The sequence below is a fragment of the Panthera tigris genome, chromosome B3 (genome assembly GCF_018350195.1).
Source record: "Panthera tigris isolate Pti1 chromosome B3, P.tigris_Pti1_mat1.1, whole genome shotgun sequence".
Classification (NCBI taxonomy): Eukaryota; Metazoa; Chordata; class Mammalia; order Carnivora; family Felidae; genus Panthera; species Panthera tigris.
In genome coordinates this window covers 83,110,430-83,134,275 of record NC_056665.1, presented here as the reverse complement: position 1 = coordinate 83,134,275, position 23,846 = coordinate 83,110,430, and the positions used below count along the sequence as shown (strand labels likewise).

General features: G+C 43.9%; 1 protein-coding gene across 1 annotated transcript in view; it reads left to right on the top strand.

Annotated features, from left to right (window-relative positions):
- Positions 1-814: 814 nt before the first annotated feature.
- Positions 815-23,846, top strand: part of EGLN3 (egl-9 family hypoxia inducible factor 3) — a 28,510-nt gene continuing 5,478 nt past the window's right edge. Inside the window, exons 1-2 of the mRNA XM_007098086.3 lie at positions 815-1,476; positions 22,935-23,054. Coding sequence (XP_007098148.2) covers positions 1,120-1,476; positions 22,935-23,054 — 477 coding nt within the window. The 5' untranslated portion in view covers positions 815-1,119. The remainder of the gene's footprint in view (positions 1,477-22,934; positions 23,055-23,846) is intronic.

Below are 23,846 nucleotides of genomic sequence, written 5' to 3'. Positions count from 1 at the left end.
TCTGTCTCAAAAATAAATAAACGTTAAAAAAAAATTAAAAAAAAAAAGTGAGATTGGAAACCTAAAATTTAGTCTATTTTTGAGGGGATTTACCTATAGGGCTGTTACATGAGCATGTGATTGATTCTGAAGGCAGGCTTTCAGAACATCCTATTTCAGTAAGAAGCTTTAAAGAGAAGTTGATGGAAACATCCAGCAAAGCAAAACACAGCATTTTCAGGGTTCAATCAGATAATACCCAGCATTTTTTCATTGTGCACATCCACTCCTCCCCGCCCCCCTCCCCGTTGAGAGAGCACAGGGCTTTGCACATAGTAGGGGTTAGGGAAACGTTTGTTAATTTTAGTTAAAACTGGATTTCTCCCAGTCTCTCAGTGGCTGGAGCCTCCTGACGTCGGCCAAACAGCAGAGGAAAGGGGAATTAGGAAAGGCACCAGCAAAGCTGTAAGGAGGTCACTGTTTAATATACATATTTGTTCGTGGGTTTGTTGTTCTGTTCAAGGGGTGACTAGCCCAGAACGTGGCAGTAAACTGTGCTAATTTCATTTACATTTTAAGAGTTGGGATCTAAGTTTGTTATGGGATTTTATGCAAAACATATGCAAATCGATAGCATTCTAAAAATTCTCTGTGTTCTCCAGCCCCTCCCTGAGTCACAAACAAGTGACGCTGGCGCCGGGCAGTGGTAGACGAGGAGTGGGTGACTGGCCCGGGGAAGGGCTGTCCCAGAGGCGGTCCCGGGGCGGGGCCTGGGCGGGGCCGGTGACGCGCCTAGTCGGCCGGCTTGGGGGCTGGACCTCAGCCTCTCCCCGCCTGGGGCCGCGGCCGCACCGGGGGTGGCTCCGCATCTCCAAAAGGGGCCCTCCGACTCTTCGCTGGGCCAGTCCGGCGCTGGGTCGTGGAACCCCGCGCAACTCCCGCTGGTTTTTGAAGGGATCTCTCCTCCAGAGTTTCGAGCAACTTTCCCCTCTGCCTGGCGCGGCGGTGGCTCGGGGACCGTGGCCGCCGCAGGTAGCTGAACCCCGAGCCACGCTCCCCGAGCCTCGGCTGCGCGGGCGCTTAGGTCGCTCCGGGTCTCAGTGCACGCTGGGGATCCCCGAGCTCTGTTCTGCGGGCGAGATGCCCCTGGGACACATCATGAGGCTGGACCTGGAGAAGATCGCACTGGAGTACATCGTGCCCTGTCTGCACGAGGTCGGCTTCTGTTACCTGGACAACTTCCTGGGCGAAGTGGTGGGCGACTGCGTCCTGGAGCGCGTCAAGCAGCTGCACTGCAACGGGGCCCTGCGGGACGGCCAGTTGGCGGGGCCCCGCGCCGGCGTCTCCAAGCGGCACCTGCGGGGAGACCAAATCACGTGGATCGGGGGCAATGAGGAGGGCTGCGAGGCCATCAGCTTCCTCCTGTCCCTCATTGACAGGCTTGTCCTGTACTGCGGGAGCCGGCTGGGCAAATACTACGTCAAGGAAAGGTCCAAGGTAGGACGCGCGCGGGCTCCCCGCCACCGCTGTAGCCCGCGGGGACCCGGGACATTCGGAGCCCGTTGTCTGTTGCCTTCGCGAGGCTGCAAGTCAACTTTAGTTTTTAACCAAGAAGCGAGAAGTCTGTCTGGTTCCCCCTCCCCCACACCTCCTCGGAGCGAAAAATCTATGCTGAGGACTCAGGTGTATAATTCCGATGACCTGCTGTTCACTGAAATAATGGGTCTGGTGGGTCGTACAAACCGGATAAGCTGTGGGATTTTGGTCTGATTTTAATACATGGGGGTTCTCAAAGGTCCAGATGGGGGTCAGGATATTAGGAACATTGTGTATGATCTGAGACAGGTGTGAGTTACTGATATTCTATGTCCACTCTAAAGTCACCTAGTATTGTACTTCACCCCGTTCAGAGGGTATTCTGCAAAAGCTCTCTTAAAGAATTCTGGAGCCGGTTGTGATTTTGCAATGTAGCCTTTCGTTTGTGGAGTTTGGCAGGTGTGATAAAAGTCTGACCTGGGAAAGAGGAAAGCTCCTCTTCACTTTTGAGTGCTGCCCTTGGCTTATTGCACCCAGGACACTATTGGATCATCTCGTTGGCTGGGAAAAGTCTCTTGGTCCTGAGCCCTACACCACCACCTTCCCTTTCCCAACTATCAATCGATGGAGAAATCCACTCAGAACTAATTAAGAGATGGGGAGAGGTAGTCAAGTACCTCTGGAAAGAAACCATGTTTTTGTTCACACCACCCAAAGTGACTCCCTGGTGGTAATTTATCTTGGAAACATTTGCAGGTAGATTGGCAGAAATAGGGAACGTGTAGCACCATGATATTGGTCCATGCACATAACTTTGGGGTAGTCCCATCTACTCAGTCTTTTCTACAAATGATAATGCGGCCATTTTCCGGTGGCAGTTCTGAGTGATTTGCACTTGAATTTGCGGACTGGTCAAGGGGCACTCAGAACTGTGGAAAACTTCACTATAACACAGAGAGGCAAAGCATGCTAGCACCGGAAGGAAGGTGCACCATTCTTTAACAATATATGCAGTATAATCTCAGTTTAAGGTTAACCTTTTGATGAAACATACCCTTATTGTCACATTTGTCTCATAGGTGTCGGGGACACTGCTAATATAGGGCAAGTGGTGAAGACTGGAAATGTGTAGAAACGAAGGGGTTGGAGTGGGGGGAACAGAGTAGGGGAGAAGAAGATTGCTGTATGCCTGTCAAGCCAGGAGGACATGAATAGGATGTGTGAACCCACAGTTGTTAATCGGACGCAAATAAAGTAAATGTTAGGAGAAAATGCTGCTTTCTAAATTTTATTTTGATTTGGGGAAAATCCAGAGTTACCTGGACTGTATAGAAGATTGACGTTCAAGTGTTTTCTTTACTCTTCATCTGTCGTTTGGGTGTGTGTTAGAAAGCTGTTTGTCTTGGTTAGCTTTGTTTTTGCAGTGACTGACCTTGCTTACCGGGCTGGGAATGGGGAGGGGGAAGGGCTAGCCTCAATGTCACAGAAGTGCTTGTTGCTTTAATCTGGAAGAGCAGATGGCTTCTTATCTGTTTTAAAGTTTCATTTAAACTCAGGTGCTAAGAGTTTTACCTCCAGCATTCTAGGAACATACTGTGTTCTGAGGGAGGTCAGAATTAATTGGTAGAAAGACATCACTAACATATTTCAGAGTTAAGTATTTGTATTTGGCTTTGATTTGAAGGACAGTGGTTGGGTTTTAGGCTAGATTTCAGGCAAACTGAAGGAAAACCACTCTGTACATCTGGATAAGGAAAAAGAAAGATCTCGAGATAAGATTCTTTAGTTATAGATTATCTTCTGGGTAGAACAAGTAACTCCTCAGTTAACCCTTTCAGAAGGTGACTGTGAATTGAAAGGAGAAATTCATCTTTTGTCCATACCTAGATTTCCAGCTTTTCTTTGGTTGTCGTGGCACAAAACTCTTCATTCCTGTCCTTTAGAAAAATCACCTCTAGACTGGGATACTCCCTGGTCAACTGGAGCCCAATATAAACCAGGCTTGAGCAAATTTTATTAGAGTCAAAAATAAAAAAGTTTGATTTGCTTGTATAAAGAATTCTCCTTCGCTTTGTGGCCTTGGGTCTCTTGTTTGATGTCCATTATTAAAGCATGGTAGAAAAACAGTCCATTAATACATGATTTATATTAGTTTCAAGTTAGTTTAACTTTCTTCTCTTCCCTCAACCGAGTGCCTTACTCTGTGCCATTTCCCAGATTAGCGATACAGACCCAGTTTCCTGCTGCATCCTCCAAGCAGGTTTTCAGTAGAAACTAAATTTTTTAAAGGCACAGTTTGTACAGTTATTTTCAACATTTATTTGTAACTTTTTATTAAGGAAAATTTCAAACATGTGTATAATGTGGAGAGGTTAGTATAATGAATTATGCTCCTAGGACCCATTTTCAACAATTGCCAATTTATACATTTATTTTACACCAATTTCTTTTAGATATTTCTTGGGGCTTGTCTGTTAACCCATTCATCCTAATTAAATACTTTTTTTCCCCTGGACTTTTAAAGGTCATTGAATAATGCAAGAATGCCCTTTATCTCAATGAAGCAAAAGCAAAGGCATTGGGAGTAAAATAGAGGTATATATATTGGACCTAAAATTGGAATTGTGGAAGAGTATGGAAAGAAATACTGAAAGGTTCCCCCTCCCTGCCAAAAAAGTTGTCACCAGTCAGAGTTTTTCTTCCTCCAGTTTGTTGGAGAAAAATCCAAGGGTGCTGGAGACCCTCTGGGGGAAGCGGGTTTCCTAAAATGTGCAGCAGCATGGCGCCCCCTAACTTCAAGCATGGTCATTGCTTTCAGGCTATCGAGATTTCTTATCTATTACTCCCTTTTGGAGAATTTAGACCATATCCAAGATAAATATTGGTCATAATTTGCTCCTTTTGCTTTGGCTGCCTAGATCTTGAAAATGGCTGTTTTCCAGAGAACGTGTAATTTATGGAACCAAATGTTCTCCTGCTTGAAGCATCTCACTGCAGACTCACTAGTTAGTAACTTTAAGAATAAGAACTGCTTTTTATTGAGCAGTTTGCCCTGTCTGGCACTGTGCTCAGCACTTTATAAACACGGTCTATCTGACTTAGTCTTCGGAACCACAATCTTCAGCACACTGAGTGATTAAATCATTTCCCCAAGGTCGCAAAGGGAGCCAGAAGAAACCATTTATTATAGGTGTTAGGGGTTTAGGCTTGAGTTCAGTAACTTTGTGGCCTTAGGTAAGTTGCTTAGTTTTCGCCAAGTGTGAAATGGGGGATAATAATACCTTAAAGCTTTTCGGGGGGAGGGAGCATTAAACAAGATAATGTACATAAAATTCTTAGAATTGCGTGCCCCCATAAATGTTACGAAGCTGTAAGCGGAAGATTTAGAATTCTTTCCTTTTTTTTTTTTTTTAAAGATTGAGAATTCTTACCTGGATCTTCCAGAGTTTGTGTTCTTGACTATAATGCTTCTGCTTTTTGTCCTTTCATTTATCTGGCCCGTGTACACTCTGTGTGGGGTACTTTGCAGGGGGTGGGGATACAGAGGTAAACAGGCATAGACGCTGCCTCATGGAGCTTCTATGCCCATGTGCTTGTGAACGGTAGGATTCCCTAGTTCACACCTGATTAATTTGCAAGCTGAAAACAGCAAAAAGACAAAACCCAAAGACTGAAGAAGAAAGCCTGGAGTGCTGTGCTCATGTATTTGTTAACAAAGTTGGTTGTTAGGATCCCTGACTGGAGTACTGGACGATGGGGTCATGGGAGGAAGTTGTACTGTGAACAGATAGATCAGTCCCCAGCGGGTCCAGACAAATGGTAATTCAGCAATAAGTTACGAATAAAAGAAAACATGTTGCAAGGTGGTAGGTTTGTTCGTCTGCTGCTGAGCAGTAGCAGTTGTGGCCCACCCTTCTCGTGATATCAGGAATGTCTTTTCCTCAAGGGGGCTTATTATCATGGTTGAAAGCTGCTTTAAATAAAAAGGGGATAAAATACTTCACAAATCAGGATATGTCTCAGGACCCTAGCGTAGGAAACACCATCAGGGTTCACAGAAGACCAGAATCACCAACTTGGAACCAGAAAGTCCTAAGGCCAGCTGGTGTATTAGTTTTTTTCTCTGGAGCTTTATGGCCTTTGTCTTTGCTCCGCTCTGGATTTCTTCCCCAATCTACTTACCATCTCACTTTGGCTGCTTCTCCATGCATATGGCTCAAGATGGCGGCCCCACAGCCATCTTGGAGGCCACCTCAGCCTCAGTCTGAGATCAACAGAGGCTTGACTAACATTCTGGAATCCCTGTTTTCATTCTCTGGAGTAAAGTTTGATGGTTTCACCTTGGCCCTGGGGACCTAACAGCCTGGCTTGAGGGTGGTAGTGGGGCATGTAGAATCATGTGAAACAGTGGTTATCAGGGCCCATGAAAGGTCCCGTTCTCAGAATATGGTGTTTGAGGACCAGACACGATGCCTGGTGTCTCTGTAAGTAAGATCTTAAAAGTCTGCCTGTGAATAAGGTACTTTAGGGGGGGGAGGAGGCATGGAGTTTGAAGCACTGGAATATCTTCTTGTTAAGGATGTGAGGAATTTCTATAAAAGGTTTTGTATTTAAAAATAACTTAGCTCCTGGAGGCAGGGTATTAATTCAAGGAAATAATTTATAAAATACAGCCTCAGTTGACAGTGAAGCAGGTTTCCCCATTGGGTGAATTTTTATAATGTTCCTGGTCCATTTTGTTGAATGACACTTAGGAGCAAAGAAAAGACAATAGGGGTGCGTGTGTGTGTGTTTACCTTATAAATTCTTTGGCTCAATTTTGGGCCACTGGCCTCTCCACCACAACCTTACCTGCTTTGTGGTGAAGTGGCAAATCAGCGGGTATCAGTTTATTCACAAATCATTAAATGCCTTGTGCTGAGGTAGACCTGTGCATGGATTGACACAGGGAGGTAGAAAGTGATTACAGAACTACCTGAAGAAGTATGCTGAAAATAGAAAGTGGGGTGAGATAGTTTTGTGGGTTTTTTTTTTTAATGTTTTTATTTTTTGAGGGACACAGACAGAGCGCTAGTTGGGGAGGGGCAGAGAGAGAGGGAGACACAGAATCCGAAGCAGGCTCCAGGCTCTGAGCTGTCAGCACAGAGCCCGACGTGGGGCTCGAACCCACAAACCATGAGATCATGACCTGAGCCGAAGCCGGATGCTCAACCGACTGAGCCACCCAGGTGCCCCGAGAATGGGGCGAGATAGTTGTCACTAACTTTGCTTTCTCTTTTTCTGGTTAAATAGTCCACTCATGCAGTGATTTGTCATTTTTGTTTCTCTTCTTTGGGCTTTCAGCAACTTCTCTATTTACTTAAAATGAGAAGTGACCAAAATACACTTAAAGTAAGTGGCCCCAAATACACAGAACTTTAATAATACAGGTTTTTGAGCTAATGAGGTATGAGAAATCACACCTGTGCGGTCAGTCGTTCTGCGGGTAAGGTGTTTTTATATTTGGAAAGATGAAGCCTTATACAAGCCCTGGAAGGAGGGATTGGGGCGTGTCTTGGGCCTGAGCAAAGGTGCCTTAGAGAGGGGCTCTCCTGGTTAGGCTTGCTCCATGAGTCAGGTAGACCAAGAGACAGGGTCGTTAAGTTAATTCACCTGCACCAGCACATGATTTGGGGATTTTAAATATAATTACGACTTTAAGTTAATAAACATCCTTAAGTGGAATTATGTGCATCCACCCTTAGGTGGAATTATGTGCATTTGACTTTTGGGTGTCATGAATGATTTCCCCTTCTGATCTTGCTCAGCTCAAGCCAAATTTGTAAATTCCTCCCTGTATCCTGACTCTGGCTAGAAACATCTCAAATTTGTAAATAGCACGCAGTCTTGCATATTACAACTGCATTCTGAAAACACACCATGTATGGAAGATTTCTCCGCTGAAGCTTCAAAGTGGGGTGGAGTTAACCCATAATGAGCAGAGCACATCTGAGAAGCATCTCCAGGCACTTCCAGCATCGTGCACTCCAGGATAAAACTTGGAGGACCTAGCCTGTGGGCCACGTTTGCTCAGTTTGGCCAGACCTCTGCTTCTGAATCACCTTTGTGGTCTTAGGTACATACAGTAAGTGACATATTGACCCAAGTCTACTGAGCACCAAGGAGCAGCTTACAGGTTAGCACTATAGAGGAAGTTATTAATTCTTTGTTAATTATTACAGCAACAGATTTGCTAATTCCTTTGTAGTATCACTTTGTAGTTGTTAACTAATATTGCTCTAAGAAATGGGTGTCATTTTTCTCTAGTGTTTGTCAAATGCTGCCGTTCTGACTGTAATGATAGCTTGGATGTCTTCTGCTGGGCAGCTGCCAGGGGTGCCCAGCGGGTAGTGGAATCCAGAGGCACTGGAATTGTAAATGCGACAGACAGATCATTTTATGTTGCCAGACTAAGGAATTCGGTTTTGGCAGATTGCCAGGAGCCGTTGATTTGGCTCTGATTCAGAGCCATGTGTCTGTTTACCAAGCAAGATTAGTTAGCTTGGTTCATTATACATACAATTTATACCCCGTTTCCAGCGATTATTTCAATCTTAAACCAACATGGGACTTGCCTTAATTTTGTGTCTTCTTTTGATAATGATTTGTGGGTTACATTCCTATTCTTGGTTTTGGTGTGCTGGTAGTGATTGAGGGTTATATTTTTCACTCCCTCCCCCAACTCAATCCCAGCCTTCCAGACATGTGGGTTTATAGTCGTATAATGCAGGCTTTCAGATCTTGTACTGGATTCCCTCATTCGGTACCTACTTACTGAGCATCCCTCATGATCAGTGTCATATTATTATATATACCTCCTTATTAGGCCAAGCCAGCTTTTTATTCTGTAGGGGAGATAATAGTGATCACTGTTTCTCAAGTTCTGGAATAAAAGTGCCTGTTTCCTAGTAGATATTATTTTTCCTTCCAAAATGAGGCCAAAATACTATTCCCATGTAAAAACAGTTCCAAGATACAAAGACTCAAAGAATAGGATAGTCGTCCCGATTAGTTCTTCACTGGGAAGAAAACAAAATGAAAAACTCAATTCCAGCTGTCAGTGACATCTCTTTTTGGTTCTACGAGGGGGGACGTGAAGTTGTTTTGAAGTATTCAGGGTACTACTCTTCTGAGCATTGTTTGGGAGTAGTAAGGACATGGCTGTTTGAAACAGACTGAGCATCTCTTGGAGCGTGCTCTGTGTTCTCGGGACGCAACACATCGAACATAGATTCTGCCTGGGCCCCTCCCTCGACGTTCCCTCCTATTTCTACCTCATCGTTCTAGTTAAACCTGAGGGACTATTACTCAGAGTTTCATGCCCCACACAGAATTGACAGTGAGTCTTTTGTGTATCTGTGTGTGTTTGGGATGGCTTCGTTCCGCCTCATACTGTTTTGCAGGTTAATTTGAATGATGGGAGTGGATAAACAAAACCTTTTATTTATTTTATTTTTTTCTAAGATTTTGTTTTTACATCTTTACACCTATTTTGGGGGCTCACACTCAACCCCGAGACCAAGAGTCACATGCTCTGTGGATGGAGCCAGCCAGCCAGGCACCCCTAAATAGAATCTTTTTAAAACACAAAATATTGGCGGTGCTGCCTCTGTGGCGCAGTCGGTTAAGCATCCGACTTCGGCCCAGGTCATGATCTCGCGGTCCGTGAGTTCGAGCCCCGCGTCGGGCTCTGTGCTGACAGCTCAGAGCCTGGAGCCTGCTTCGGATTCTGTGTCTCCCTCTCTCTCTGCCCCTCCCCTGCCCCTGCTCACACGTGTGTGTGTGTGTGTGTGTGTGTGTGTGTGTGTGTGTGTGTGTCTCAAAAATAAACATTAAAAAAAATTTTTTTTAATTTTAAAACAAAATATTCAACACAGGCAGGAACATGGAGTAAGTATTATTGGTCAAAATTTGGCCTATTTTGTACTGTTTTGGCTTTTTGTCTTTGTTTTGTTTTAGGTTTGCTGTGGAACCTCAAGGTTTGTCCTTTTTTTTCCCTCTCTTAACAAAATTTTTTTTGCTTTCATAGTAGAAATCCCTGAGGAGGGAATTATTTTCAAGAGACTTATTTTAACCATAGATCACCTGCCTTTGTTTCTCATTCTCCCTGTGATCCACTTTAATGTGATTTTGCCTGAATGTAAGTAGTGTAAAACTCAACACTAATCATGTAGTCTCCATGCGTTAAAAAAAACAACAACAACCATGCTCTCACCCCATTGTCCACTGTACATGCTGTGAACTTCTTACCCTGTCATTTAAGGCCCTCCATGTGACCTCATCTGACCCCATCTGCTTAATCTCCTGCTGACCCACTACCTTCCGTCCCAGTCCCTGAAATACTAGAAGCTGATTTGCCAGGCCCACGGAGCCTCCCTATTGTCTTGTGCTCTTCAGAATGCATCTTAGGTGCCTTTTCCATGAAGTCTTCCCTTCTGCAGCCTAGAACTCTGTGGGTAGCTCAGGCCAAGCCTCCCCACTACATGCACGCATACATGAATGTATTTATTTACCTACTTACTTGCTTACCCTGCCGTCGATTTACTTATAAATTCCTCAACGGCAGACACTGGTAAACTTGATATATATATATATATATGTATATATATATATATATGTATATATATATATATATATGGTCTCTTACAGTTCATAGGTGTTTGACTTAATTTCATCTTCAAAAGGAACTTTGATTTCAAAGGCTGTCAGGGTGTCAAAAAAGCTATGAATATTTTGTTAGGTGAAAAAAAAAGATTTTGCAGCGTGGCCCCTAATTTCATGTCAAAGTGTTTAAATATTTTATTACGTTAATGTGCTGCGAAGGAGCATCTCAAAGAAAGGACTTTGGCTTTATAAGGTTGTTTTTTTTTTTTTTTTTTTTTTTCTCAGTTCTGAAATTTTTTTCTTGGCCCCAGGGGGTAAGGTCTCCAGGTCATACCCAGATCCTGGGAGCTCATACCGTAGGGGTCTGGCTCAGAGAAGCAAGAACACCCAGGACCGTGAGGTTCGAGCCCTGGCTTCTGATTCTGGCTCTGGCAAGTGGTTGTCTCGGTACCTCAGTTTCCACTTCTTCATGAACGAGGTGGATTTTTTATTTTTATATTTTAATTTAATTGGGAGCTACCACTAGACCCTAGGATGGGTACTTTACATTTTATTTCAGTGACCTGAGCCGAAATCAAGAGTCAGATGCTCAACTGCCTGAGCCACCCAGGCGCCCCTAATTTTTTTTTCTTAATTGGTCATTTATCTTCTGACTTTGAAACAAGCCTGAAAACCTTGGCTGGTTTTGTGATCTTGGGCCAATCAGTTTTCTGAACCTTACTTTCCTCCTCTAGAACATGGATACAATATTTAACTACCTCCAAGATGATAGGGAGTTAAATGAAAATTGAGACTAAATTTCCATCTGAGAGGGCAAATAGGTGCTCTCAGTGCCTCTTATTTGATTCCCAAAGAGACTCCTACCAGCAGTCACACTCCAGCGCTGACATGACAGTAATCCTCAACAATGCTACAGAGTTACAATTGGAATGTTTCCTGCCAGCTTTAGGAATCACACTGCAAAGCCTGTGCCAAAAACTGCCTGAGGAATTCTCTCACTTCCTGCTCTATGCACCGCCCCCTCCACCAACGACCACCCTCCCCAGATTCACTAGTGACAGTCGCCTCCTTACGCTTTACCTTTTATCATCCAGGGCGAGGTGTTGCACAAAATCTCTTGGTTTTGCCACAGAACAGCCATGGTTCTCCAAGTGTGCTTGTTGGACCGGCCGCATCACGATTACCTGGAAATCTGCTACATAAATATGAGTTTTGGGGCCTCCCCCCCGGAACCTAGTGAGTCAGAAACTCACGAGACTTCCAGGTGCTTTTCACACATGCTAAAGTTTGAGAAGCGCTGAGTAAAATAAGAGGAGGCCAAATAGGGGTGGTGCTATATCCTTATACTTTCTTAGTAAGAAAATCAAAGTTCAGTCATTTGATCAGATGTAAGCTAATTCATTGCTAGAACTAAAACATACAAGCATGTGTAGTTTATTTGGGAAATTTTTGAGAAAAAGCCACCACATGTTATTAACATGTTCACACATTGTTTTTGTATTTGTATCAGTTAACTTAAATTTTCTAGAGCCAGAATTGGAGCGAAATTGGGAACTGATTCCCTCCTGTTCACGGTGAACGGAGGCGGAAGGAAGAGTCTTTGGGAATGAACTGCAGGGTGTTGCTTTCCCTCCTGTGTCCAACAGTCTTGCGAGAAGTGGGAGCTGAAGGCACCAGGAGGAAGGGGGAAGAATACTAGTGATCTGGGATGAGTACAGACTGGAAGCACAGATTGCCTTGATTTCGTGCTCACTCTTCTGTGCTCCCCGTGGACACCACACAGAAGTCTGAGGTGGTCCCTGGCCCTTGTCCAGTGGGAGACCTGGGAAGGCTGCGGTGAGGAGCCCTTTGGGGGTGGTGAAGGGGGTAGGGGAGGGGAACACGGACAGCTGAATCCAGCTTGATGGGAATCAAAGGTGCCACCGGGAGGAGGTTGGGGACTAGCAGCTCCTTGCCTCTTCTGATTGCTTGCCTTGGAGGCCTTCGATTTCCCCGTTCAAAGTTCGAGCCTGCGTTTGGTAAGTCACGGGAGTTATCCGAGGCTCACCCTTGCTGCTTTATCGTGGAGTGGAAGCAGGCGCCCTGGAAATAAGAGCACCTGTTTTCAGTTAACAAATGTTTCCTGATATTTTAGAAGCAGAGTTTAGTGGTGGAAAGGTCACGCTTAGTTCTATAATGTTCCATGAGTTACTTTTGGTTTCTGATTCGGTTTCTATGTTTGTAAAATGGGGCTTGTATATATATCAGGAGAACATGGGGAGAATTAAATTAATGACCCCTGTCCCCCGAATTCAGAGCCAGGCACTCCTTTATTTCTAGTCCCCTTGCCGCTCCTAAAATAGTTTATACTTTATTCTCAGAGGAGCCTTTTACTTTCTACTCCTCTAAGTTCCTCCTTCTAGATCTTACCCCTCCTCTAAGCCTCAGGTCTGTGTCCAGTGTATTCTAATTAACGTGATTTTAAGAAGTTCTGTATTCAGTGAGTTCCAGTTCACATGGAAGCAGTGGATTTGTCTCCTAAACAGGCTTTGGCCATGAGGAAGGAAAATTCATCTCATCCCTGGGATTCCTCTGAGTTTACCAGGTGCTGCTCCTTTTGCAAATACATTTTTGTATTTACATTAAAATTTTTATAAAGATATTTTTAATTTTTTTATTTGCATTTTTGAGAAAGAGAGCTCGTGCAAGTGAGGCTGGGGAGAGAGAGAGAGAGAGGGAGAGAGAGAGAGGGAGAGAGTCTCTTAAGTAGGCTCCATGCTTAGCACAGAGCCTAATGTGGGGTTCAGCACAGAGCCTGTCTGTCACGGCCCTGGGATCATGACCTGAGCTAAAATCGAGTTGATGTTCAACCAACTGAGCCACCCAGGAACCCCTAACATTTTTTCTTAAAAAAAAATTTTTTTTAATGTTTACTTATTTTTGAGAGAGAGAGAGAGCACGAGCGCAGGGGAAGGGGGCGCAGAGTGAGAGGGAGACACAGAATCTGAAGCAGGCTCCGGGGTCTGAGCTGTCAGCACAGAGCCCGACACGGGGCTTGAACTCACGAACCATGAGATCATGACTTGAGCCCAAGTTGGACGTTTAACTGACTGAGCCACCCAGGCTCCACCTAAAATTTTTGCTTAATTGGTCATTTATCTTCTGACTTTGGAACAAGTCTGAAAACCTTGACTGGTGCTGACCGGAGCTAACAAGGAAAGGTCCTGAGAGGCTGATTTCCTCCCGTAGAACCTGGGCCTGGAAAGAGCAGCCTGGGATGACTTGGGCTAGTTGTTGAGCAGTTGCATCCTAAGTAGATGTGGGCCCTGCCAGGGCTGCTAAGTGTTTAGAATGGGAGTGAATTTGTCCTCCAGTGGGAGTAACTGAAGCGAAGACCATGTGGACCGCTGGTACTTTGAGGCAAGATTCAGAGTCAGTTTCCTTGGCTCTGTGTTTTTTGTTAACCGCTGCCCACCCTCCACCACCTTGGAGCCTTGGTTCCCAGACTCCATGCCAAGCATGCTGCTTTTTCATAGTTGGTGATTTTTTTCTTTTTTTGCATTTTACAATTTTCTATGATTGTGGAAAGAGTTATAGGCAAGGGTGAGAAGGCCTTCAAGTGCCTCAGGTAGAGCTGAAGATCTCTGTTCCCTCAAAAATGGATGAACTGGTTAATGTTGGACATTAAGTAAGCTGTACAGATAAAGAATGACTTGGTGATGATGGCCTCATGCTCTGCGGCCAGACTAACTGGGTTCAAAAAGGAAAGTTACCTAACCTCCTCGTGCCTCAGTTTCCTCATCTGTAAAACGGAGGTAATGATGGTTCCTGCCTTATGGGTTATTATGAATATTGAACGAGAGATTACTCGTGGAGCTCATACAACAGTGCCAGGCACGTTGTAAGCACTATACAAATGTTTGTTCGGTAAACAGATGTGTCTACTGAATTTCGTGCGTTCTAATTCTAACTGATTTGCCGTGTGTCATTTCTTTCATTGAGCAGATATATCTTCCTAGGTGCTGAAATGCACACGCAAATATAAGATCTGGTTTCCTAGAAAGTTCTTTGACTTTATTTTTTCCAGCATATTTGCAGTGTTCCTAGTCAATACTCTGAAAATCCAGTGGGAATTGCAGGTGAAGTGTTTTCCCGGTTTTTCTTGGCTTAACAATATTGTTCCAAGGCATTTTTCATGATGTGTTTTGACTGGTAACTTTTTTTTTTGTATATTACCCATTTATAAAATCTGGTCTTACCAGTTACATTTGAGTTATCATAGATTCCCTGAAATATGTTAGGATTCATTACAGATAAGACTTTAAGGACAGCCGCATTTAATTTTCTGACAATCCTGCAATCACAGATGTTTTCAGAGACTTTAGAGAGCTGCAGGTAAAGTTTTGTTTTTCTGATAAGGCTATTTCTCACATCAAAAGAAGTTAAATATTGTGAGTCCCTACCCCCAGATCGCCTCAGGGATCACTCATGAATTTGTTTTTCTAGACAACAAAGATAACTTGTAGGTTCACCTGATAACTTTCAGGGTTAATGACTTCTACTGAGAACTTGTGAGCAGCGTGACTCAGGACAGACAGCTGCTGCTTACCTTCCCCGTAATCAGGAAACTAAATGGGATGGTATGTGTAAAGCACCACCCCAAAGTGCCACCTAGCTACATAGGTCCTCCGGGAAATGGCAGCTGTTACAATATGGGGAAAGGTATCAGAAAGGATATGGTTAAACGCCCGTCTTAATGTCCTTCACCCTGAGTCTGGCTGACTTTTGCCAATTTCATAAGTGCAAGGAAGCCCTTATTCAAAACATTTCTCTGGTGACTGGAGTAGTGCTGGGGGAGGGCTGTCCTGTGCCGGTTCCCTTCGCAGTCTGCCCTGCGGTGTGCTCGGGTGTGGGCTGGCTGCCACCCTCACGCAGCGCACGTAGCCCTGTCACTCAGCCGTCACCCTGCTGGCCAAGAGCCAGGCCTCCGGGGGGGAAGGGCCGCCTTTCCAAACCCAAACAGCCTGTATTGATATGTCGATGTTCCCCGGCCTGTTTACTGTGCTTAATTGCAGAGCTCTGGCTGAATCCTCTCCAAGGAGAGGAATTAACCACAATTCAGAAAGGAATGACAATAGTTTCTTAAATTCTTGGCCTTGCAGAGTTTCAATAGCTTCTCTGGGGAAGATGATTCACTCAAGTTCATGCACGAAGTGCAGGATTCCCTGTAATAGAATCTCAATCTAGTGCAGTTAGACTTTACAAGGCTGTGAATCCCCTGTGATTTTATATACACTTGTGTGTGTGTATACGTGTGCATATTTCTGGGGTCGGGGTGGGAGCCTAACTCTTTAATGTAAGAATCTCAAGGGGTTTTGCCATCCGGTAAAACTGTCATCGCTGAGCCAGGAGAACTAAATCGAAGGTTCTAAAGTCTGGGTAGTTGTTGATGGTTTGAATGATCCCCAAACTAGAACCGAATTCCTCGTAGAGCAGAACAAGGACACTGATGGAAAGGCCTGCCTGGGTTTTCAAGTGAAGATGGTAAATTTCAGCCGTTACAGGCATGATGTTCTCACCTGACCTGAAGGGCTGGGTAGATCCACATCACCAGAGCAACCAAGAGTTGGCTATACCTTCTTACTTTTCATTTTCAGAATTACTGAAGCTGTCACATTTCAAAAAAATTAATGCACGAGGGGTGTGATGATTATTGCTCTAAACTGAAGGGGAGGTTTTGTGTAGCAGTGTTCTGGGTACATAGGTTCAGGTAGAGGCATTTTTAGTGTGGGTTTAGAACAAATGAGGAAGGCAGAAGTGGTTCTCCGTGTACAAGTGGAATAGCAGAAAACATTTTAATGAATAACTTGAGGTTTGTTGAAAGGCTTACTTGCCTTACAGATGTATTTGTCTGGACTGTCTGGTGTTTTGCTTCTTCTGATTTGTCTGCTCAGACAACTTTGGGAAGGGGAACATGGTAGCTTGGCCACAGCTCACGTTATTGCCCATGAAAAACATATTTCCTATTTTCCCCTTGTTTTGTTACATCGCTCTTTAACTAGAGGCACTAGGAGGAAGGAGGTAGCTAGGTTTGCTCTTAACCAATGAGATAGATAACAGGCAAGATACCAAGATAACTAGTGACAGTTTGCACAGAGTTTCCTACTTTTTTCTCTAAAGTACCTTCATTATCTACAACTAATTTCTTTAGGTCAATCTGGATGAAGTTGGAATGAATGTATAAAGATTCTAAAGCACTTTTTATGTTTATGAGCTACTCATCATCACCTGGAGAGCTTTTGTTCAGTTTCAGGTACAGGATGGGACTGGCCAATAGTGTGAACTTTGCAGTGTCATTTGTTGGAAACTCTTGCAGAAAGCTTTGCACAGTTGCCTTTATCTTGTCAAGATGTTTTACGAATAGTGCACAGTGGGAAATTAAGTGACAAGAGTGGGTCCTACAAGGTACCCTTAAAGATTACTTACCCCTGAACCAGGAAGACTGAGAAAGTCTAAAGCAATAATCCCAGTTTGCTTTCTTCCTCCGGATTTAAGTGACTTGCCCTTGAAAAGGATTTTTGTGGTTCTCTCCTCTAGTCCTTGTCAGAGCCAAATGGAAAATGACATTTTGGCTTAATTTATCCTTAGTTTTTCTTTCTTTCTTTCTTTCCTTCTTTCTTTCTTTCTTTTGGAACAAAACTTGCAAAGATCATGCCTCTCCCAGTTTTTCTCTCTAGCCTTCCTTATGGTATACCTGCATAGAGCAGTTTGAAGACTTTTTTTTTAATTTTTGCTTTTCTTTTTAAAGTTTATTTATTTTTGAGAGAGAGAGGGGGTACATGAGTCTGCTTGAGCTGGGGGACAGGCAGAGAGAGAAGGAGAGAGAATCCCAAGCAGGCTCCACACTGTCAGCGCAGAGCCTGATGCCGGACTCAGTCTCAGGACCGTGAGATCATGACCTGAACTGAAATCGAGAGTCAGATGCTTAACCGACGGAGCCACCCAGGTGGCCTTGCTTTAAAGGAGGAGTTCAATTTAAATAGGAGTTCAGTTTTAGGGCTAGTGCCTTTGTTGCAGTGGTTAACAATCTCCTCACCACCCCCCAAATTACCAGATGGGTCCCCTTTCTCAGAGGGTGTGTTAGTGAATACAGGACATAAAGTGTACAGATACGGGGCTCCTCTGCTCTCTTTCCTCATCACATGTGTATGTTAAAATATGTGCTGAACACAAACCACCCAGAAAAATAACCCTGGGAGTAGGTATAGCCTTCAACTCCTCTACCCATGGCTGACTAGAAAAATGGGCAAGTTTATTGCCTCGGTTGTTGTCACCCAACTATAAACTGGACGCATTTCTAGCCAGAAGGTTTGAGCTGTTGTGTTCTCTACTGTGGTGAGCTGCTTGGCTGTTTTTCCAAGCTGAAGAAGGTGCATGGTCTCGTGTATTTCTTCTTAAGTCTTTACACATTGAGTCCATGTTGTACTGTGAGATCATAACCTGAGCCAAGGTCAAAAGTTGGATACTCAACCAACTGAGCCACCCAGGTGCCCCGAGTAGCTTGACCTCTTAGGAGACCGCAGACAGTGACCTCATAGTACAGCCTGATGTAGTTTTTTGTGGCCCCGATTTTACAATTGGGATAAAAGGTATTCAGGAGAGTTTATGTGCAAATTTGGTTCAGTTGCTTGCATCCTTCTGAAAATCTGAAGATTTGGAAGAGGGAGCCTTCATTGCAAAGGACAGCAGATTCCCTGGCTGTAGGCAGCATAGCACACGCTCCGGAGTTCTGACACATATATGCCTGATTGGCTTCAATCATTTATGTTACTTGGAAGCGCCAGAAGCTATTTGAGTTAGCCAGTCCTGGATTTGAAGCTACAAAACGCTTAAGTAGAATTGGATCCCTGAAGAAGAGGTAGATACTCAGAAGCCCCAGTTGAGGGGAAGACAACTGTGCACACCATCAACTTTAAAAATAGCTAAAGGGGAGCCTGGGTGACTCAGTCGTTTAAGCATCTGACTTCTGCTCAGGTCATGATCTCATGGTTCATGGGTTCGAGCCCTGCATCAGGCTCTGTGCTGACAGCTCAGAGCCTGGAACCTGCTTCAGATTCTATGTCTCCGCCTCTCTCTGCCCCTCTCCTGCACATGCTCTGTCTCTGTCTCTGTCTCTGTCTCTGTCTCTCTCTCTCAAAAATAAATAAACATTAAAAGAATTAAAAATAGCTGAAGAAGCAGCGTTTAGTGTATGCCAGGCCTTGTGCTAGCATTTTACATGGATTAACTCCTTTAATCCTCATAAGCCAATTTGACAGATGAGAAAACTGAGGCATGAAGAGGTTAAGCACAGGTTATCCTGTACTTAGGTGGCATTTTATTCGAAGTATGCTGTGCTTAAGACCATTCATAATTCAAAACAAATCCTTACAAAGACTGACTGGTATTTCTGCCTGCTAGTTAGGGGGGTCTAGCAGTGGACCAAAATACCAATATAAAGGTCACTCAGCCAGGTAGCTTTGAATTTATGCTATTCTTGCCATTTTTTTTAAAAAACGGATTCACATCTATTGCAAATTTTACAAATAAAATGAGCTGATTAATATTTTAATTTGTGAAGTTAAAATTACATAAAAGTCCCCTTTATTACTTAAGATCAAGTCAGACTGGCGATTTGGACTTCAAAGTCATGAGCAATGTAAAATATGTTTCCATAAAAATGTAGGCCGTTGGTTGTTATTAGAAAAGTGATGAGTCTTACTGGAGGCTAGATGGGGCAGACGCACCCCCTTCCCACCTGTGGGTCTAAAATGATCATCATTGCTGAGTGGACAGTGGGTGTTGATGATGGCACTTTTTGAAAATGGTTTATACATACAATCAAGCTGTGGCTGATTTCAGTCAAGAGTGTTCTGTGTAGGCATCAGAATGGAAATCTTTGACTTTCAGTTTTCAACCTTGCCTTTTGGATTGATGAGATATGGCTTTTTATGAAGCCAGCTCAACGATAACTCCCAAGAGAACCACTGTTCTCTTTTCTGCCCGTGGCATTCGGGGAACAGATTTTGTTACTTGGATTTGGCTATTAAAGTTCTGTGTATCTGTGTGCATCTTCAAAGAATGCATACACAGTTCCTGCCTGAACATGGCCACCTAGATGGCTAGAGCACTTATCTCTGGTCTAGAGCCAGCTTGGGTGGGGTTCACCCCTCTGCTCATTTCCTTTTGCTACAGAGCTCTGGAAAGGCCTCCTGGAGTGGTTGGGGGCTGGGGGGGGGGGCACAGTGGGGTCAGAGGAAGGAATGGTAAGTGCATAAGGGGACATGTGGGTTTATTTACACATCCAAGAATACAACTCTAGGGCTATCTTGTACATGCTATTGTGGACCGCACTAATATGTTATTAAACTTCTATAAATTTCAAATATTAATCCAGTCAGGAAGTGTTGGCAAATAAAAGGTCCACAATAAATGAGTCATCCTCCTGATCAGTGTCCGTGTTATTGCTTGGCATGTTGGTCACACAATAATTCAAGTACTCTGGCCCTGTTCTTCACTGTTCGGAAGCATTCTCCTCCTTTATACATTATAAATCCCTTCCCAGGCTTGATGAGGTTTAGATAGCAATGCAGTTGAACCGGTCAGTTTCCGGGGTTTGTTTCTGCCCCGTGCACAAATTGGCACAGAAATGCACGACTAGTTGTTGAAGTGAGCCTTGCTTCTCAGCATATCCTCAGCCTCCTGGTTCTAGACTGTATCAGAGACCAGCAAATAGTTGGGAATGTGCCCAAGCCAAGACGTATCTCCAATGGCTCTTGTCCAGAAAACACTGATAAAATTGGCCTATGTAGTTTCGACAGGCCCACTGAGGCCCGCAATAATTTCCTTCCATTGTTTCAAACTTGATGCTCTGGCTTCAGAAACCAGGAGAGAGGGTGAAGATTCACCCTGGCCAGAAAAATGTCCTCCATTCCCCTTCCTTAAGCAATCAGATACTTTTCTGGCACTTAGGGGTTTTGTGCCTAATGGAGTTTAGGGATTATTCCTGGTGTCCCAAGTCCCTGGGATGTGCTAGCTCTTTTTCGGTGTATATGTTTTATAGATGCAGCAATTCGTAAAGGATGTACTTCTGTGCGTTTGTGTCTATTTTTTTCCAGTGTTTAATACAAACTGAATTCTGAGGCAGATGAGTGCTTCATTATGCCCTGAAGAACCCTGTGGCTCCTTCTGGGGTTGCTGCTTAGATAGAGTCTTAGACCTTCAGAGGCCCTCCAACCCAAGCCCCTCTTTATAGAAAAGACACTGAGCCTGGGATCACACAATTAGTTGCTGAGTGAACCAGATGGCAGGCATCCAGACCACTGACCTTTTCCTTAGAGTAGAGCTGTTTAAGAATATAAGATTATATAGCATTGATGGAGCGCTTCTTCCTTTCAAGACTTCACAGTGGGGAGAGGCTGAGATGGTGGGGAATCTAGCCTATAATTGTTTGTGGCTTAAGTGACTTTCATTATTGGCTCAGTGGTGGCTCTTATAATCCTAATAGCTGCTTCCAGGGATGAGTAATTCCCTAGTCATTATGGGGGACTTCATTTATCTCTTCTGCCCAGCCAGGCCCATCATTTCTGCCTGCTGCCAGTTAGCTTTCTCCAAGCCATCCTTTGCCTGATGGTACCACATTTGTTAAATCTTGATTGCAGGAGCCTCAGAATTCCACTTTCTGAACGAGGTTAGGGCTAACAGCCTAACTTCAGCTCCAAGATGACATTGCGTTGACATTTTAGATGTTCAGAGGCAGGATGTGGGGATTGATAGCTGCACGCGGGGGACGGTGATTTAAGCGTTAAGATCATTGTAAAGCTGAGTTACTCTTCATCCTTATCGTTATTCTAGTATGTAGTGTGCGTGAAGCCTTTGAAGCTACACGCTTCGTTCATGTTTTCGTGCTATAGCTGGGAGTGACTTGGCCCCACAGCACTGAAGCTGATCCTTTGAGCCACTAGTGCATTAGTTTGGGCCTCTCTACGTGACTGATCATTTTACCAGTGAAACAACCCTGCCCTTTATGAGGAAAAATACCAACTGGATCACTACATGTATGTTTGGAGATAGGTTTTTAAAATGACAAAAATCTCAGGACGCCTGGGTGGCTGTCACTGAAGCATCCAACTCTTGATTTAGGCTCAGGTCATGATTTCACGGTTCGTGGGATCGAGTCCTGCATCGGGCTCTGTGCTGTGAGCATGGAGCCTGCTTGGATTCTCTCTCTCTCTCTCTCTGTCTCTGAAAATAAATAAACTTTAAAAAAAATAAAATGACAGAAATCTCTATTGATCTAGGTAGAATGTAAACTTACTCTTCAGAGGAGAGAGCCACTTGCTAATTCACTTATCAAATTTTATTATTTTTTAATTTTTTAATTTTTAAAATATTTATTCACTTGAGAGAGAGAGAGAGAGAGAGAGAGAGAGAGAGAGAGAGAGAGAATGAGTGGGGGAGGGGCAGAGAAAGAGAGGGAGACACAGAATCTGAAGCAGGCTCCAGGCTCTGAGCTCTGAGCACAGAGCCTGATGTAGGGCTCGAACCCACAAACTGTGAGATCATGACCTGAGCTGAAGTAGGATGCTTAACTGACTGAGCCGCCCATGCACTGCATGCGTGCGTGCGCACACACACACACACACACACACACACCCCTTATCAAATTTTAAACAGACACCTTCCATGTGTCAGGCACTGTTCTGGGCACTAAGATGCATTGGCCAACAAAACAGGAGAAATATCCCTTTCTTCATTTTATGTTGCCAGTTCCCATATCTTCCCTGCATATATCTCATCCCTATGAAAATGTTTTACTTATTTATCTGTTTCCATCCCTATGAAAGTATTTTAGAAATAAGGCAGTGTCCTGTGGAAAGAACTAGCTTTTGCACTTTGCCCATTTTTTTCTACTCCTTGCTATAATTTTCCCATAATTAGAGGTTTGGTACCCTAGTAATAGTAATTCTTTAATAGTAATTTTCAGTAGGATTTGTCTGTATGGCTTTCTACTTTATCCCTCCACCTGGCTGATACAGGTAGTGCTTGGACAAAGGAAGAAAACTTCAGGATATCATCTGATGTGATAATTATCAGTAGGAGAGAAGACAGTAGGAGAGTATTGAGAAACACACTGAGACGTGTCTGTGGCTTTTTTGTGAATTGTGCCTGATCACACTGCCTGTCCTAACAAATTGGGGCATAGCTTCCTTCTGATTGACCCTTCCTTTCCTGTTCTTTCTGTCCTAAGCATTTTATTGAGCAAGCCTGATCTTTTCACCCTTTGTGGTTGGTTCCTGTCTCTTTGTCAATGCAACCATCACCATTGTTCTAAGACAGTGGGTGATTTGGTGATTCAGGAGCACTTATTACATCAGGCATAATCCCTAAACTCCATTACCTAGCGATCCTGATTTTGTGGGTCTAGGGTGGGAGCCCAGAACCTACTTTTGCCAAAAGAAAGATTGGAGAAAAGCAGGGCATCCTGATGATGTAGCTGGATTACGGTCTGAAACGTTCCAGAACCGTGGGAATATAGCTGAACCACTTTCCACTTGGGCTGAGCCTAAGGTATGACTTGGCTGTTAATCTTATATGATGAAGAGTCTAGATGTACGTACTGTGCATGCAGTTAGGGAGCCAGCAGCCGCTTGTAAATGTCACATAGCACCCAAGGAGACTTCTGTTACTCAGCTGTTCCCCAATAGGAGTGGATTGTCTCAGCTTTGTTAACCAGCTTTCTTGGGATTTCTCCATAGGCAATGGTGGCTTGCTACCCAGGAAATGGAACGGGTTATGTTCGACACGTAGACAACCCCAACGGTGACGGTCGCTGCATCACCTGTATCTACTATCTGAACAAGAATTGGGACGCCAAGGTACTTTGGACTAAAGGGAGTAGAGTGTGGGGTTAGAAACTATAGGAAACTAATTCAGATGACTTAGAGAAGGGTTTGGAATTCATAATTTCCATGAATGAATCTTTTCTACATCACCATTTCCCTTTTTTCTCCTACTGTGGTATTCGTACTTAAGTTGACGAGATGAAAATAACAGATATCAAATTAATTTGATGGGAAAGGGCGTAGGGGAGGGTCATTACTAGGTTATGGGAAGGGTGGTTGATAAAGAGAAGGTAATTTAGTATTTTAAGAATGGGGATCAGTTCTTTTTTTTCATCTACTCCAGAGCTGATAGGATTTTCAGTGCACACAGTAAGATATATACTTTTCCCTTCCAGCAGCAACATTGAGAGAATTCCACAAAAATAGAACTAACTGTAGGATATAAAACCGTCCCCAAGCGAGGTTTCCCACACAGTCCTCTTGGGGTGATATGTTTCGTTGGTGGCCGCTTGCCATGGCTCTCCTTGGTTTGTGAATGCCAAAGGCTTTCTGGCTTTTTTTTTTTTTTTTTTTTTTGAACATATAGATAGATAGAGATATGAAATCTGGTTCCACGCTTACAAACATTTGTCTGGAATTTGTATGCTTTCTGAAAGCTAAGGATGATTTAGGAGTCTGAGAAGTCAGAGAACTTTTCAAGCTCATTTGGCTTTTGAACCTTCTGCATCTCTGTTTCCTGTTCATTAGGGCAGATATTGGTTGTCCTAAAGCAAAGATATTTTATCTGGCTTCAGGAAAACAAAACCTGGGAAACCACTGAATCAG